Source organism: Sparus aurata, chromosome 23, assembly GCF_900880675.1.
Source record: "Sparus aurata chromosome 23, fSpaAur1.1, whole genome shotgun sequence".
Taxonomy (NCBI): Eukaryota; Metazoa; Chordata; class Actinopteri; order Spariformes; family Sparidae; genus Sparus; species Sparus aurata.
In genome coordinates, this window is record NC_044209.1 from 12,321,293 (window position 1) to 12,340,358 (window position 19,066).

The window sequence follows — 19,066 nt, forward strand, 5'->3', positions numbered from 1 at the left end:
GGTGGCAGCAGAACATATGAAGTCAGATGACACTAACTAAGGAGAGTATGACAGTGACTCTAAACACTCACACATACATACATGCATCATGTGAAAACAACAGCTGATGTTGTGGTTTGTGACTTCCTGTTTCTCAGTGTTACATCTAATACGTGTTTTTCTACAACAATGATGGTTTATAATGTTCCGTTTATTAATGTTTAACAACAGGTGATGAGAATATATTTGAACATTTACATGATAAATCCAGTATATGAATGGACCAACAAATAAATACATCTTACTAGTGTGTGAATAAACATCGCTGTTAAATAACTTCAGACACTTCTTAATTATTATTATAAGACATCACAATGAAAATCTTAAAATGTATCACATAATATGATGATGTCATTGTTGTTCTGTCCAGAGGTGTGTGAGATGTGGTGTGTTTCTCTGTGAGGAGGAGGAGTCGATGCAAAACTCTGATCTCTTCATCTCTACATATGTGTTGCAGAGTGAAGGACAGAGACTGAATCACTGACAGACACACTGTAGACTGGACAGAGACAACTGGCTTTTACAATGATCACACCTGATTATTTGGTTGTTTTTCTCATCCTGTCTATTAACCTCACATTTATCTGGGGGAGGACACCCACACCCACCACATCATCCTGCCACCGTTGTGTAAAGTGTGGCGCCTGATTCAGAAATCCACCTTCTAGGAAGTAGTCCTAATTTCAGGTTCTCTGTAGGCAGTAATGTCTTCCATAGAAAGGCCCTGTCACACTGTAAGTGTAACAGCAAAGATCGTTTCTACTTCTTTTGGTCTTCTTATCCTTCTTCTTTTTGTGCTGGGCCTGTTTACACCCCTTCAGTCAGCAGGCTAACTTGCAGTTCGCTTACTAACAAATTGGACAATAACTACATACAGTTCATAGAGCAGATTAAAAAAAAACCCTGATTCCAACAGAAGTTGTGTAAATGTGATCATTTGCTCATTCTAGTTTTTATTCCTTTTCTTTTACTTGTTGCATCTTGAGCTGTTTTAACAAGTGAATTTCCATGTTGTGGGATAAATAAAGTCTTTTTGTTCTACATGCATGCCTGTTACTGTCGCCTCCAGTCAGAGTCAGCAGGGTTTAACTTTCAAGCCGGCCAGCTACAGCTGACCCAGCCTTAAATGACTTGATAACCCATATTGCCCAGCAGGAAGGACAGTCTTTAAAAGAACAGTTGAGGAGTGAGTGTGAAGAAAGAGGTGTAAGCAGAGCGCAGGCTCAGAGCAGTGCAGGCTAGTTACCCAGTGATGCCACTTACAGTTGTGTTCGAAATAATGTGTAGTGTGTTTAGTGAGTGAAGCTCAAAATCCTTATAATAGCTTTTATTTCCATTCACGCAAATGCATTGGGAACAGTGCACATGCTATTCCAAATCCAAACATTAAGAAAAATGTATCAAATTTGTTGAAAGTGAAAAGTGAATATCAAGCTGTTATAAGCTGCATTTTTCTTTCCAAAGTCAAACATCTTTCCAAAGTCAAACACTGAATTAATATCTAGTTGTGTGCAGATACATGTATATGATGATCCTCAAAGCACAACAAGAACGTTTTATTTAGAAAGGACTCAATGTGTGATCCCATGCAATTGCCCATGATTAAAACGTTGGTAGCAGCAAAAGAGAGAGTCATAGTTATGTGTTCAGAGAGGTTAAAGAGTCAGGGTTGTTGACTGGCGCTTACTTATTGTGGGGTAATGGGACCAATGAGATTAAAATATTTCACAAATAACACATTGATCCACATGTGTCTTTAACAAAGCCACATACAAAAGAATGGAGTGATGTAGATCCATGGGTTTCAAGCGGCAATGACATCAATGATTGATTTCATCAGCTACCCCAGAAGGGGTATGATCAGTGGCCATTTGTGATTGCAAAACAAATGTCAGCTGATGGTACATGATTGGCTGATGTTCCCAATGAACTATGGACAAAACACAAATATGATGTAGGATTGATGAAAACAGCAGCACCATTGGTTGTCACATCTTAGTCAGTCTTAGTGATTACAGACCTTGTAAAGCTCAATACCCATTGAATCCAGAAGCTATAGAAGGGATAACTAATTATTTGAATCAAGGGGTTATTCTGCCATGCCCAGACTCACGATATGTACTCCTATCTTCCCAGTAAAAATAGACTCCACAAGAAAATCAACCTTGCTGATTTGTCCAAGATTTAAAAGCAGTGAATGACACTGTACATGCCAGAGCACTGGTGGTTCTGTTTCCCCACACAATTTTGTCACAGGTACCTCATGAAAGCAAGTACTTCTCAGTTGTAGATCTAGCAGCGCCACCCCTCCCTACACGCAGAACACATGCTGTGCGTAGGGCCCCAAGATCCATTGGGGGCCCCATTTTGCACAAGGGGATGCAATCTCTGCAAATAAGCAAAGGACGCGCATCGCTGCAGTGAGGCGCGCGTAGAGCAACAAGTCAGCCCGAAGCAGGAGAGAGAAAAAAAGAGACGAGTAATCTGACACCGCACGCGTTGCCGCAATGATTGACAGCACGCAGCATCTGACCAATCAGCGGTCAGGTGCGCTTGACAGGCAGTTGGATGCAGGTGGAGAGATGGTCTCTAAACAGCAATATGAATCGGGAGCAAGCAAAAGAAAGAAAAAGTCAAAAAAAGAGGAGGCTCATGCTTCACTTGAAGGTGGGTATGTTGTTGAAATAAAAAAGAAAAGATTTGTGGCAGCCTGCTAATCATGAGACAGAAGAGAGGATAATTCTGTCTAGATGTGGACTGGAGATAAAATTTTCCAGCAGCCCTGATTATCATTTATTGAATGTTTTGTTAACTGCATATACATTCACCTCTGTTGAAAAAGGAGTGGCTAATTGTTGTTGTTTACTTGTGAATATGAGTCAAACCTTTATGTAAATGCATAATTACGACGAAAGAAGCACTTTTTGGGCAAGCTAATTTTCAATGGGGTGCAGGCGCACTTTTACGCTAGCATCAAAATCGCTAGTTTTAAAACAATAAGAAGGCTCGACACAACGTGAAACTTTGCTCATAGTATCACCAGGGTCTCTACACATGAACACGAGCATTGAGAACATTGTTTGTGTATGCAGAGTTTACTAAAAAGAAGGTTTTTGGACAACTCACATTAGCAGTAGCACCTCCGGCGCGCCACCGTCATGGCAGACAAAAAGTGTTGATCCCCGAGTGCGACCTAACAGGTAGGAGGTCCACCATTACTCTCCTGCCTGTTAGGTCGCACTCCTTCCCAGTTTCATCCACCAGAGGTCCCCCTTACACCACAAATGGGCTTTTACCCTCCACCCTGCTTTTTGAAGCCTGCAGGCCTACAAAGAAACAGATAAAACATGCATTTAAATGTGGTGACACAATGTTTGTGTGGGGATTTCATCCTCTTTATTTACAACCCAACATGATGGTTTCAGCAGGAACCCCATCTGACTGCAAATGCTATACTTATATTTATATAACCCCCTGTTGGGGGTGTACATCATGATTTGCTTGTTTTTAGCTTTTTTAGCTAAATTTTGTATTTAGCTATATAATTTCCTATAATATGATTATAATTATTATTATCCATCCAATACCATGCTTTACTCAATTTTACATCATATGATTATATTCATTCCTTCTTTATTATTCGCTATGATTTTTGTACACAACATGGTAATACAGTTTTCTTATGTGTTGAGGAGGTTTTTGTTAAGGGTTTTTAAGCTATTGTGACTTTGTTTTGCATGTTTTACCCCAACGGCCATTGCTTCAGATTTGGGGTTCACCACTGATCAGCTCTTGGCCTTAACTACACTATAGGGCTTAAAAGTACACAGCTGCACATATGCACAACCTTAGGGACCTCAGTTTTTTAATGGGTAGTGTGGTCACGTGCATCCTTATGCAGGCCTCTCTGCACGCTATCAACAACTCATCTAACTTAACCCTACCCCTTCCTAACAATAACCCCTTAGCTCTAGGGCTGGGCGATATGGCCTTTTAGTAATATCCCGATATTTTTAGGCCATGTCACGATACACAATATATATCTCGATATTTTCCCTTAGCCTTGAATAAACACTTTGATACATACAGTCATGCCAGTATGATGATTCTACGTGTCTACATAAAAACATTGTTCATACTGCATTAATATATGCTGATTTCATGGATTATAGCAAAAAAAAAATCTTTTGACTGAAATGTTTTTTCGAGCTGTAGCCAAGTCATATTCCCAATTTATAATTTGTGAAACATGTTACAGGGCACGTTTCTTGACATGTGCTAAAAAAACAAGATAAGAGTAACAGCCTCACCATGTTCTCTCATGCAGACATCACGTTTACATATTTGACCAACAGTGTTTTACAGGAAGATGATCCGAACAGCTGTTCTATTCACACTTAAAGTGTTTTTTGTCTTTTCAATGTAATTTTCAATCTATGAAATCAAACTGTGGCTTTGTTTTGCCAAGCTTCTCTCAAGATTTACTCTTTCAAATAATCAACCATCTAGGGAACCTTATTAGTACGCTGTTTTTCTACTTCTTCTTCTCATCATCATTATCATTAATTATTATTATTATTATTTTTATTATTATTATTATTAATAATGTTTAAAGTGAACCTCTTATCGTTTAACATAAAAATACATCATACAAAGAGCAACTTTTGCAGCCTTGTCAGTCTGATGGCGAGTTATCACCTTTCTGTCATCACTTACATACTGTTATAATCAAAGAAGCTCTGAGGCTTTACATTTGTTCTATATGTTGTAATACAAGATTTCAGCATTGAGCTACAATCAGGCAACGTTCATGAATTTGTACAGTCAAACTAACCAAAAACTTCTTATTGATTATTATAAAGTTTCAGGGCGTTCCTGTAACCATGGTAACTCACGGTGCCAGAGGGGAGGGAGAGACGCTGAATGAAGCTGTTTACACAGATACACTGCAGACAAAGTCTGGACTATATTTGTTAGCATGTAGCACATAACAGGAGACTCTCCGTGTCAGACGAGTTCTCACATGTTGACTAAACTAAAAAACTAATTGATAACGTAGCAGCGCAACGAGTCCTTGCTAGCTAAGCAGCTAAACGTTAGCGCCGCTCCGTGTTTAGATCCCGCCTTGTGTCACTACATTGTCAGTGGTCAGGCGCGCACACGCTGTTAACAATACCATTGGCTGTAGAGTGTGACAATCTGTCAATAATATCAGCCAACACTTGCTCTCCTCCGATCTATATCGATCTCATAAGTCGCCTCTGTGAAGTTTGAATGACGGAAATCCTTCGTAGCGATGGAGAACTTTAATCCATGCATACTTTACGTCTTCCCTCTTGTACCCAAACCACCGCCAGACGATGGATCCTGCATTGTTTTTCTTGGGAATTAATTCTCCCTCCATTTTTCATAGCACCTGCTGCTTCCACTACCTGAGATCTCTGCCGCTGCATGCTGCCGGGCGTATGACGGGCACACACGACAGAATGTGATGTACGTAACTAGGTGCGTTTGTTTTATCTCTCTGTGCGGAGCGAAGAGAGAGAGTGATAAAAACCTGTAGTTCAGTGCCCGCGACTAAAAGCAACTGCGTGACAATTGAATGTATACTCGAATATTCATGATATAGTCATTTTCTACATCCCACAGACAGAGATGGACGGAGTACTCGACCCCAGTACTTGAGTAAGAGTACAAATACTACTGGTCAAAATTTACTCCGTTACAAGTAAAAGTAGCTCAGTCGACATGTTACTCGAGTAAGAGTAAAAAAGTACTTGCTTTTAAAGGTACTTAAGTATCCAAAAGTACATGCTTTTAAATTTACTTTAAGTAAAAGTAAGAGTAAGAGTACGAGTAAATTTCTTATTTTTCACATCAATGAATTACTATAATTTTTTCTATAGGAGCTACTTACCTGTTTGTTGACATCGGCGTCTTCCGGTAGCTAGACCAAGCTAGTCAATCCGTCGAGCGTGCACTTACTCCCTCACTGGCGGAGACGGAAACGTAATCCAGCATTTTCGTGTTTATGTTCATAATGTACATGTCCATGTTACAGCCTGTCATGAGCCATGAGCCTTACAATAGCCTGTTAAGCCTGTTAAGTGCACACTCGATGGATATGCTAGTTTGGTCTAGCTACCGAAACACACGGATGTCAACAAACAGGTAAGTAGCTCCTTGCACAAACACACTGTTTTAACTACTTTTTTATTCATTTTGAGTCATACACGCTACAGTGCTGTGTGCTAAGGTGTCTGCTGATGTTGCATAACTTTTGGTGTGAGATGTGGAGCATGTTAAGACGCTTAAAACACAGTGTAAAGTTCTGACCCCATGCTGTTAGCGTTCAATGCTACGTCTACGTTCACGGAGCTCTGTAATGGCTGGACCAAATTTGTTCGCGTCTTCGGTACTGGCAAGTCAAGGGTAGCTTGAGCAATGAAGCTGCATGTTTAAATCGACCGAAGTTCTCCTTTAAGGACCTTTTAACTCTTGTTTCTGAGAATTAACTCTTTGAAACCACCTGCACTGATGTGCTTGCTTTTAGAACCACAATGTTATATAAAGCCTGCAGAAACACCTAAATACAAATAAAATGAATGGGATCACAGGAGGACAGCAGATGTTGCAGATGCAGATGTTTATTAACAATCATTAAAACTGTAACCAAATGAACCTGCACCGTCCAACTAACTCTCTATCATTTAGCTAAGTTGGGAACTGGAACCCCCTCAAAGACCAATGTTGCCCCCAGACCACTGGTTGAGAATCACTGCTTTACAAAAAACTACATCTGATGCAGCCATTGTCGCGGTTTTGTGTTGACAGACACAGTCGAGAGCGTGGCTACTTTGGTGGTATCCTTATGGGGAGGGATGACGTATTCCGCTTTTACGTAGATCCCAGTGGAGAGCGTGCACTGTGATAGGTTTCCTTCTTTGACAAACACAGCTTGTGTCCAATGGTATTTTAGAAAAAAAAAAAAAAAAGGAGCTACCTGAAAGTAACAAGTACTTTTCAGCCTTCCTAAAAATTAACTTGAGTAAAAGTAAAAATATTTGTCTTGGAAATGTATTCAAGTAAGAGTAATAAGTACCACAGAAATCTAATACTCAAGTAAAGTACAAATCCTCTGGATATGTACTTAAGTACAGTACTCAAGTAAATTTACTCCGTTACTGTCCACCACTGCCCACAGAGAACAAGCCGCGATACATCGAGTATATTCGATATATCGCCCAGCCCTACTTAGCCCGGACCCTAATTGGAGCCATTGGGTCCAATAACTTTTGGAAAGTCTAGAAGATCCACATGAGTCAATGATTAACTGGCTCACTGGGAGTGGGATCCCAGTGAGCAGGCACTAAACCAAAAGTTAGCTGGCTCAGTTGGTGGAAGTGTGCTCATTTTAGATGCAAATCCAGGCATGTCATACGTCTTCAGATAATAATCAGAGAGCTTATACATCAGCTAATTTGCAATGTTTTACCTCGTTGTACCGGCTCAAGGACCTAAGTATCACAGAAAGGCTAAAAGAAGCTAAATGACTAAGCAAATCAAATAGCTAATAGGAAAAGGAAAAGCAGCAGGTAAATGGAAATGCATATCCTAAAAGGAAATTGCAAGAATTGTAATTTAGTCTATTTATAAATAGATTAATACATTAATTTGTAAACAAATTATTAATGCCTATATTTATTGTAAAATGTGTTAAATGCTGAATTACTATTTCTGTGACACTTGTGGTCCTCAATACTTTGTTTGCCTTCACCGTTTTGACTGCACTATTTGTTGGACTACAGGAAACACTGACACGTGCCTTCAAATATAAACCTTCATATATAGTACATGCAGACAAAATCATTCAATGTCATTTTGACATAAAAAGTCAATTTAAAAGTCAGTATAAACCGACGGGGCCTGTGTTCATCTACATTCTGCAAGTGTAAATGGGCACTAGAAGAAATTAAACTTATAATTTTAATATTTACAATACCTCCCTCCCTAGAGGGAGGGAGGTATTGTAAATAGTAAAATCTTAAAGAGAGAGTGCACAGAAAGAAAACTGTTACGCTGCAGGCTAACGTTGACAGGGTTAATGTCTTAGCTAACAGTAGTTTGTTGGCTTAAAAGCTTGTGAATAAACATGCAGGGCCTTTCAGTTATAACTTGTCATGAACAAGCAAACGTTTGGGTCGCACAAATAAATTTCTTTTTCATATAGTTACCTGTTGTAAAAATAAAATATGAGAAATGTGTGTAAATCACGTATGATTTGTTGTTAACTAAAACTTGACTGAATGTTAAATCTGGACTGAAACTATGAAGGACTAAGATAACTAAAATCTGACAGAACTAATGAAGCTTTTATGTCTACAGGTTAAGACTAAGACTAAAATAGCTGCAAAAATGAATAATGCAGTATACAAGCATCGTTGTTACGGACAAAAGAATATTCAGTGTCCACCCTATTGTGACTATCTATCACTTTGCTTTATTTTAAGCACTTTGCTTAATTTTAGATCTTTAGTGAGGGTGTGTCATTTTTGAACCGGAGGACAAGGGGCGTATACAGAATGTGGAGGGTTAACCTGTCATATATGTTTTACCAGTAGAGTGACAGAAACCCTATAAAGACAATGCAGTGAATGACACTCCACAGCTGCCTGTGCCGGTCTGATACTAACTACAGGGAATCTGCTAGATGTTCTCTCTGAACTATGACTGAAGCAGAGTTATACACTGTGTACAAGGGGATCTATTTCCTCAAACATTTCAATACTTCACAGAATCTGAAATACTTTGAGGAGTTTTCTTTTCGGCCAGATGATATCGTCATCGCAACATATCCCAAGTCAGGTACGCATTTGAACTGTTTTCCAAATGTTTGTGTACTTCAGGATTCAGGAATACTATTAAACATGAACTACAATGTGTGTTTGTTTTTTAAAATACATGTCTTAATGTAGTGTTATTTCACATTACCCCAGTATTTAACCATCACTCATGCATTTCTAACTGAGGGTGTATTTAATAGGAGGAGTTAAAGGCAATTTGAGCACTCCACTAAAAACCTGTGAATGAATGACATACCATTAAACATGAACTACAGTGTGTGTTTGTTTTTAAAATACATGTGTCTTAATGCTGTCAAACAGACTCAAGACTCACTTGTTCAGACTTCACCTCGACCCCTCATAGCATTAAATGTGAATACAAGAAAGAATACTTGAATCGAACAAATGCGCACAACACCTAATTTGTTGTTTTGTTCTAATTTGATTTGGAATGATTTATTCACTGTTGGACTGTTGAAAGTCTGAAGGAGGCTGAAATGATAAACTAATAAGTCAAAGAAATTCTCCTGTCCTGCTCTCAGGTACCACATGGTCACAAGAGATTGTCCCTCTGATAGTCAATGGAGGAGATCTGACCTGTCTCCAGTCTCCTAACTGGGATCGTGTTCCCTGGCTGGAGTATGACCTAAACTTGGAAGGGAGGCCGTCTCCACGAATGTATGTTACACATCTACAGTACAACATGATGCCACCATCTTTCTTCAAAGTGAAGCCAAGGGTAAATCTGGCATAAAGTTTGTCACTGATTATTATCATCATTCTTTTCATTGATGCACATTCTACCTTTGGTGTCATACAAACAGCCATGTTAATGATGAATGTGACAACATCGTTCCAGGTCATCAATGTCATGAGAAACCCCAAAGATGTGTTCACATCTGCCATTCACTATTTTGAGAAGGCCTCCTATCATGTCAGCCCAGGTCCACAGACCAAGTTTCTCCACAAGTTCCTCGATGGAAAAGGTTGTTCTTAAACTAATTTCAAGAAATTTGCTTTTATTATAACACACAATAAAGTAAGTGACAGCAACCTGAACTGCATTTCACTGATAGATGGATGTTCAGTTATGATATTGGAGTGTTTGGGATTTTCTTTTTCTTCTAGTTGCCTATGGCTCATGGTTTGATCATGTGAAGAGCTGGCTGAATGCTGAGGATAAAGAGCACATGATGCACATCTCCTATGAAGAGATGATAATGGTGAGACATTTAACAGTGCCTTAAGTTTTGGGCAGTGTGAAGTAGCCTAGAGGTTAGAGACGCAACGTGTGGCTGGAGGGTTGGCGGTTCAAATCCCCAGACAGACAGGACTAATGTGGTTGGTGAAGGCAGCGCTTGCCCCTCCCTCATTACCACTGCTCAGGTGCCCTTGAGCAAAAGAGCCGTTAACCACAATTGATCCAGTGGAGCTGCTCAGCAGCCAGAAGATCAGACTGTGGTTGAGCTCTGATTCTCCACTTGTCCAACAGTTAAGTCCTTTTCCTTTGACTTGTTCTGCCTGAGTGTCTGCATCTGGGTTTTCGGGTCCTACTGCAGAAATTTTGTCCTGCTGATGTAGCACCATCACAAAAGGTCTCTGGGGTCAAGGAATTTACAAATTATCCTCTGAGGACAATAGCCGTGTTGCCATAAAACATTTGTAAGAATATCACATTAGACATTTTACGAAAACTGCAAAATCCCCATAAAGTTTGTACGTTGGCTTGAAGTGGATCTGGTCTTTTGTGAATCAGAGTTAATGCACAATTTGTTTTATTGAAACAGATTGACTGAATAAACCGTGACGTAGCGAACATTCAGCTCCCATGACTGATCAGCAGCTCATTCAGTGATAGGCTGATACACCTTAAGTGTGTGAAGGAGAGGTATCGCAGGTCCTTCCTTCCTGCTGCTTTCAGACTGTACAACCAGCATTGCTCCCAACAGACATCACATGTGCACTATATCATAAAATAAATAATTTCTCAGTTTTTTTTTACTAACTGGACAATTTTTCATACCCAGATTTATTATTTATTCAACAATACACTGCCAAACTGCTTATAAATACTCTGTTAACAGTGTAAAACATTATTTATTTACCATATATATGAGTCTATTTCTATTTCTTACTTTTTTATTGTATTGTTTATTTTCTACTATTATCATTGTTTATTACAATACTACTGTCCTTTGGCTGCTGTGAGGAAGAAATTTTCCCATTTGTGGGACAAATAAAGGAAATTCTGATTCTGATTCTAAACATATTTAAACAATTCCAATGTCACGAGAATACACACATGGTGTGTGTGTGTCTGTTTATTGCAGGACCTGAAGGACTCTGTGTCCAGAATCGCTCAGTTCTTAGAGATACCTTTGGACGATGAGGTGATCGAGAAGATAGCAGACCGATGTCTTTTCAAGAACATGAAGACAAACAGCTCAAACTTCTCTTTGTCTCCTCTTGAAATTGATAGATTGGCTAAGTCTGAATTTATGAGGAAAGGTGAGTTTCAACAAATGATTCATATAGTATACAATCCGATTTAATTTCCACTGTTACTGGGGGCAAAGTATAGAGCCAAACACACTATCTTTATGAAATTTCATATAAGCTGTACCCTAAAATGGGGCCACACGTCATTTCTTCAGTTGCACTATGATCATCTTGCATGTTGTGTTTCAGGAATTGCCGGAGATTGATATATATATATATATATACATATATATATATATATGGGGGAGCTGTATCACCTTTTCAGGTCATTAAATTGAAGTATAATTTTTAAACATATATTTTCATCAATTCCCATCACTTTGGCAAATCATTCCAACTTTGGAAAAGTGTTTGAGCAGAAAGTAGTTAGGAATTAATACATACAGAAGGGGAATGATCACTGGCAATTTGTAATTGCAACACAAATGTCAGCTGATGGTACATGATTGGCTGATGTTCCCAATGAACTATGGACAAAACACAAATAGGATGTAGGATTGATGAAAACTTCAGCACCATTGGTTGTCACATCTTAGTCTTAGTGATTTCAGACCTTGGAAAGCTCAATACCCATTGAATCCAGAACTTATTGAAGGGATAACTCCATTATCTGAATCAAGGGGTTATTCTGCCGTGTCCAGACTCACCATGTCGTACTCCTATCTTACCAGTAAAATAGACCCGACAGGAAAATCAACCTACAACTTGCTGATTTGTCCAAGATTCAAAAGCAGTGAATGACACTGTACATGCCAGAGCACTGGTGGTTCTGTTTCCCCACACAATTCTGTCACAGGTACCTAATGAAAGGAAGTACTTCTCAGTTGTAGATTTAGCAAATGCTTTTTTCAGTATACCCAGTCCCAGGCCTGAATAATTTGGTGCCCTAGACAAAATCTTAGGCGGCGCCCCCTTGCATCGCAGTCAATTTCACAATCAATTTTCATACACTCACACAGAAACTGCATGTATATATTCAAGATTTTATTTATTTTAAGTCAAAAATATCACACCAAATAAAAACAGGAAATAAACAAGTGATATAAATACAATATAAATAGGCACTGTGCAAAAATATTATCTCTCAGCCTCAGAGTGCCTTATCTATTGTCAGCTGCTTTGCAAAACGACCTCCAACTCCTTACATGTTGCCATGTGGGGATTGTGCTCCTGGCTATCCTCATGAACCTTCAGCAAGTGGCTTGCATTTTTCCAGTCATTTAGTCCTTCCTTATTAAGTCTGTACATTTTAATAAAAAAAAAAAACAAACAAAAAAAAAAAACAGATTGGTGTGTGCCAAACATAAGACTAATATAGACTAAGAATGAAAATGTGATGAGATTCATACAACTTTATTGTCACTGAAAAGCAATATAGTCTAAGCAGAGTACACGTGCAGTGTATATATTACAGTGTAATAGCATTTAACTGACATACAAGCAGGAAAGACACCAGTAAAATAAAACCTGAAAAGGCCTAACGTTAAGCTCTATGTCCTCTCGGTCCTCGGACGGGCCTTTGTCTAGCTCCAGCCCTTTCACGCATGCAAGTGTACCAGCAATTCTAATTCTACCCCAACTTCTCAGACATCTGAAGTGTCTGTAGCCCAGCCATTTAGTCTATCTCCTGATGATGAAGTTATTGTCCTTGGTGATGAGGAAGTTATTTTCCTTGGTGATGATGAAAACCTTTCCTTGGATGTTCTTTGTGACACACTGATTTATCAGCCTCTCCATGCTTCTGAGCAGCAGCCATCAGATAATGTTATTGAAGTTCAAGTGGATTCCAACCTTGCCTCCAGTACCAGAGATTGCAGAATAATCCAGCATGTGACAGAAATTGAGAATCCCAAACCTCTGACTGAAGAACAAATTTCCAACCTTGTGCCCACAAACGGTGACTCAGACACTTCCTTTGATAGTCAGTCAACACCACTTGAAGTCATAAATCAGGAAGCAAGTTCAAACTACACCTACAACAACTAGCTCATCTATAAATTTCTATGAGAATCCAGAGAACATAGTTGAAAAGCAGACAATTACTATTCGCACAGTGCATTGTGTTAATGACATGATTGAGGCATTTTCAAATGAAAATATACTAGTTGCCAACATTGGATTTAGGCGTGTGCTAGAAAATGGTGAGTTGGAGAATGGAATGGGAAGTGGGCTTGCTATGGACTGTATCACTGATTTCTGGAGCAAGTTCTATGCATCAAGAACCTCTGGAACCACATACAAGATCCCCACTTTGCATCATGCCTTTCAAGAAAGGCAGTGGAAAGCTGTTGCCCGTATTGTAGCCTTTGGATGGCAGCGATTTAAATACTTGCCTATTCAGCTGGCTCCGCCATTTCTTAGTGAAGCCCTTTCCATGTCTACACAAAACTGCAGCCTTATGGAGGCATTTTTCAACTATGTAAGCCCAACTGAGAAGGATGCATTTACAGAGGCTTTGACTGATTTCAAGGGAGCTGATATGGAAGAGCTTCTCACCATTCTGAGCAGTCACAACTGCACCACTCTACCAACAGAACTAAACTTACAAAGATTGTTGGAAGAAATAGCACACAAGGAGTTGGTACAACTGCCAGCATTTATAATAAAGTGCTGGAAGCCAGTCCTGGAAACTATTGAATATTCTCTCAGTGGTGGAGTGCTGGACAAGATCCTTGCTGATCTTCAACCAAAGGCAAGAAGTATCACAAAATACATTCAGTTTTCAAACTGTCACCAGCAGAGAGGACCACCTCTCTTCACCTTCTGAGATTTGTCAGAGAAATTGATCAGAGAGAGATTGGTTCAGTTCCTTAGGTTCTGCACAGGGTCTGACCTTTTTCTGTCAAACACAATCAAGAGCCTCTTTCACACTGCCGTTTGCATACAAAATGTAGCTCCGGCGCTGATCCGCCTCTGGAGGTAGTATCAGGGCCGCATTATTGGTGAGCCGTCCCAGTGTGAAGGGATAAGCCAGAGGCGCGGAGCGAGGGCGTGTCGGTCGTGCGGTCTGGTAACTGCACAGGTCCTTCAGTCAACTAAATACAGAGAAATGCCCCACAAAGCAACGTTACAGGACCGAACAAAAGTAAAGTAGTAACTTTTACTGTCTTTGGTACCTTATATGAGGAAAACAAATACCACAGCTGTATGTGGAGAAGCGTCCGTCCTCCGGCCTGTCCTCCCGACTCTTCCTCACATTTCTCCTCAAAAAACAGCGTTTGTTGCCGGCAAAAAACTTTAACTCACCGAGTGTTTGTGATGAAAATAAATCACCGTGACCATCAGCCCTCCGGCCCGAGACTTCAGGGAACTTTCCCCAGAAAACAGCCTCCGTCCCCGCGAGTGACAGAGTCAGACAGCGTCCTGTTTACTGATGGTGATTATTTATAATTATGTAATTTAGCGCGAAAAATGTAACTCCGTCACTTTCCAGGATGTTTGGTGGGTGAGGATCTCAATCACTGTACATTATAACAGCATCCATATAATTATAAACTGTTGCGGGTTTGGATTAACAGGGGAACACCTGGGGGAACACCGACGTCATCAACATGACGTGTACCGTCACGCCTCTTTAGGAGCCGCAGCGCAGCTTTCTGTGTGAATTACACACGTGAAGGCGGAGATGCTTCGCTCTGTGTGAATCACCATCGGCGGAGAATTGACGAACCACCGCTCCGGAGATGATGCGGAGACGCTGTTTAAAAACGGCTAAGGTTACATTCACCAACATGTCTGAGTACTCCAGAAGGCCTGTGGCCCACACCTGCACTTGTGTACTGGAACTTGAATGCAACTACAGCACTTACTCAGAGTTCAGGTCAGAGTTCGAAGCTGTGTCCCAATTCAGGGTCTGCACACTTCGAGTGTGCATTTGAAGTGCGATTACGTCACTATTCCGTGACGAAGGATGTCCCAATTCAAAGTGTTCTCATAATGCTGCCCACAAATGCGCACTCCTTTCACCTGTTTTTCGAGTGTGCACCGCTACTAAACTTCGTGGTCTCACATATCCCAAGATTAATCGCAAAAGAGGAGAAAGAGAAGAGAAGAAATAAATAAATAAATGCGACCTCAAGTGGCACAGATCTCGTATTTAAATGTAAGTATTGGGTACGGTGTACATTTTAGGACATCCTCAGGATCAGGCTTCAGCGTCAGACCTCAGATGAAAAGGTATAAGGTCTCAGGAAAAGCTCTGTCACACTCGCACCAAACAGCCACATAAAAAATAGTCATCGGACCAAAAGGCCTACGAAAAAAAAATGTCACACTGAACTGCCTCAGGAAAAAAATTATCACATTGAACGGCATCACACTGAAAGGTATCAGGACAAAAGTTGTCACATTGAATGTCATCACACTGAAAGATATCAGGACAAAAGTTGTCACATTGAACGTCATCATACTGAAAGGTATCAGGACAAAAGTTCAAGTTCAAGCTTTGACTCCTTGTGACAAGAGAGTGGATCTTCCTTTTATATCCTGTCAGTGTCCTTCTCTATGCAAAGTGAACTTCCTCACAGTCTGCTATAAAGACTTGATATCATGCTGTCAGCTGCAGCAGAAGAAGAGAAGCTCCCATCAGATCACCTTCAATACCAACCATGTTGTCTGTAGCTCTGCTGCTGCTGCTGGCTGCTGGATCCTGTGAGTCTCACTGAGGCAGAGACACTGACAGTATGATCACAGCACACTGACTGTTCACTGTTATTACACTCATTCAATATTCAACATGTTTTCCGCCACAGGTGTGAAGTGTGAACAGCTGACACAGACAGCCTCTGTGACTGTGCAGCCAGGTCAACGTCTGACCATCACCTGTCAGGTCTCTTATTCTGTTAGCGACTATGCTACAGCTTGGATCAGACAGCCTGCAGGGAAAGGACTGGAGTGGATTATATTTGGAGGTGTTGGATGGAGCACATACATCAAAGATTCCCTCAAGAACAAATTCAGTATCGATTTAGACTCTTCCAGCAACACAGTGACTCTAAATGGACAGAATGTGCAGTCTGAAGACACTGCTGTGTATTACTGTGTCAGAGAGCCACAGTGAGAGACAATAACAGGAGAGTCATACAAAAACTACTTCCTCTATTTACCACAACTGGAAACATTCAGTTGTCTCAGTATCATATTTTTGTGAGTAACCGTCAGTCATGAAAATTCAGAGTTGTGACTCAATATTGAATTCTTATTTGATCTAAACTGAAATATTTAATATTAAATTCAATTCCAAATTTGTTTGGCCGTCCAAGATCTCCCAAGAAACTTCTGAAATTAAGAAAATTTACAACTTTTAAAAAGTTATGTTACTTAGAAAAGTCCTGTTTAAGGAGCATTAAAGTTTTTTTAATTAAAACCCATTTTACAGTTCTTATAACAATATCTTATTACTAGTCTAACCTGTAATTTACCTGTATTGGATCACAAATATTGTCAAGTGGCCCACACTCTTATGAGGTTAAAACTGCAGCTTCCCCCACTTGAAAAGGCAGCTCGATTCAGAAGATTCCACTGGAAATCACTCAATGACCACGATTCAGCTTTCTTTCTTTTCTTTCTTTTTATTTGAAAAGTTGCCAAGGCCAATACCAGGTGAAAAACCTTAAACACAAACACAGATAGAAAGTCAGGAAAAATATAACCCAAGAAACCATAATCAATCAACATACCCCAAAATCAGATACTTAATTTGTACAGTACTATAAATTAATCTTGAAAATAAGTGAAAAATACCCATATTTAGAAACCCAAAATTAATTAACTACATTTTAAAGCAGTATCTGAGAATGATTTTAACCTTACACATTTTGTCATCTTTTAGCTTCCATAAATACACACATTATTTATCAAATTACTTTTAGCTTGAATATTCTTTTTTAAAAATACACCACGTCATTGAATGCGTTTTCAACCCACTTGACATTAAATAACATTCAACTTTAATCACATAACTTATTCGCCACTTTAGTGGACATAATTAGTCCACAATGCAGGCAGCATAGACACATAGCTGAAAGCTCACCGGCTCCTTCTTCCTTTGAACCAAGCCTTAGTCCCGCAGTCTCCTTTTCCAAAGTCCCAACCCTGCAACCATTCCTCTCACACTGCTCACCCACTGCTCCTCCATTGTCCTGTGAGCGAGTGCCTTCAAACCTCATGATTAGTAGATCATCTCCACCTGGTGCCCTCAATCAGCTGCCTCCAGGCTTAGAGGCGTACTCCAACATGATGCACTCAGGCAGAGATTGGGTTGGCCTGCTGTTTACCTCAACAAATATATTGGTAGTTTAAGACATCAAATTGTATGTGCTTTCAAGTCTTTAATGCATATAAGATAAACTAATTTCTTGATGATAAAAGAGAGTAAATGCAGCAGTATCTTTTATTGAATCAAGTTTTATGCCCTCAGTTGTATTGTTTTATATCAGGTATTACAGTTTCACCCATTTCTGTCATTGCTGTTTGTCCATTCATTCATGACCATTGACAACATTTACATTTTTGTTTGATTCTGACACATTTTTCATTGAAATAAGAACACACAGTCAAGCAGATTCTGTGTCAAACACTCGACAGATTGCAGTCAGAAAATCAGCAAACTTCAGTCCAGAACAAGACTCCAAACATTTATGTAAGAAAATGGGTTCTTTCGTTAATTTATTGAGAATGAACTGTGTCCCTCTGGCAATCGTCAGACAAAAAGAAAAAAATTACGAGAAAGTAAAAAAGAAATAGCAGTCGGGACTAAATCCCCCTAAATGTATTTAGAATGAATAAAACAAGACCAAGGACGTGCACGTCGCCCGGATCGGCGTCACCGGGGCCCCACCCTGGAGCCAGGCCTGGGGTTGGGGCTCGCAGGCGAGCGCCTGGTGGCCGGGTCTCTGCCCACGGGACCCGGCCGGGCGCAGCCCGAACGAGCAACGTGGGCCCGCCCTCCCGTGGGCTCACCACTCGCGGGAGGGTTCAGACGGGGCCGGTGCAGAGGGATATGGGTGGCGGTCGTGGGCGGGGGCCCCGGCGGCCCAATCCCGGGATGGTGACTCTAGCCATGGGGACATGGAATGTCACCTCACTGGGGGGGAAAGAGCCTGAGCTGGTGCGGGAGGTTGAGCGGTACCGGCTAGAAATAGTCGGGCTCACCTCCACGCACAGCCTGGGCTCTGGAACCCAACTCCTTGAGAGAGGCTGGACTCTCTTCTACTCTGGAGTTGCCCGCGGCGAGAGGCGGCGAGCTGGTGTGGGCTTGCTTATAGCCCCCCAGCTCAGCCGCCATGTGTTGGAGTTCTCCCCGGTGAACGAGAGGGTCGTTTCCCTGCGCCTTCGGGTCGGGGATAGGGCTCTCACCGTTGTCTCGGCTTATGGGCCGAACAGCGGTGCAGAGTACCCGGCCTTCTTGGAGTCCCTGGGAGGGGTACTGGAGAGTGCTCCAACCGGGGACTCCGTCGTTCTCCTGGGGGACTTCAACGCCCACGTGGGCGATGACAGTGTTACCTGGAGGGGAGTGATTGGGAGGAACGGCCTCCCCGATCTGAACCCGAGTGGTGCTTTGTTACTGGACTTCTGTGCTAGTCACAGTTTGTCCATAACAAACACCATGTTCAAGCATAAGGGTGTCCATATGTGCACGTGGCACCAGGACACCCTAGGCCGGAGATCAATGATCGACTTTGTGG

At 40.9% G+C, this 19,066-nt stretch overlaps 1 protein-coding gene across 1 annotated transcript; it reads left to right on the top strand.

Annotated features, from left to right (window-relative positions):
• The first annotated feature begins 8,709 nt into the window (after positions 1–8,709).
• Positions 8,710–11,587, top strand: LOC115575139 (sulfotransferase 2B1-like). The gene is made up of 6 exons (XM_030407004.1): positions 8,710–8,904; positions 9,425–9,621; positions 9,742–9,868; positions 10,011–10,105; positions 11,213–11,390; positions 11,571–11,587. Exons 1-6 carry the CDS (start codon positions 8,766–8,768, stop codon positions 11,585–11,587), a joined length of 753 nt encoding a protein of 250 aa, XP_030262864.1. The 5' UTR covers positions 8,710–8,765.
• The last annotated feature ends 7,479 nt before the right edge of the window (positions 11,588–19,066 follow it).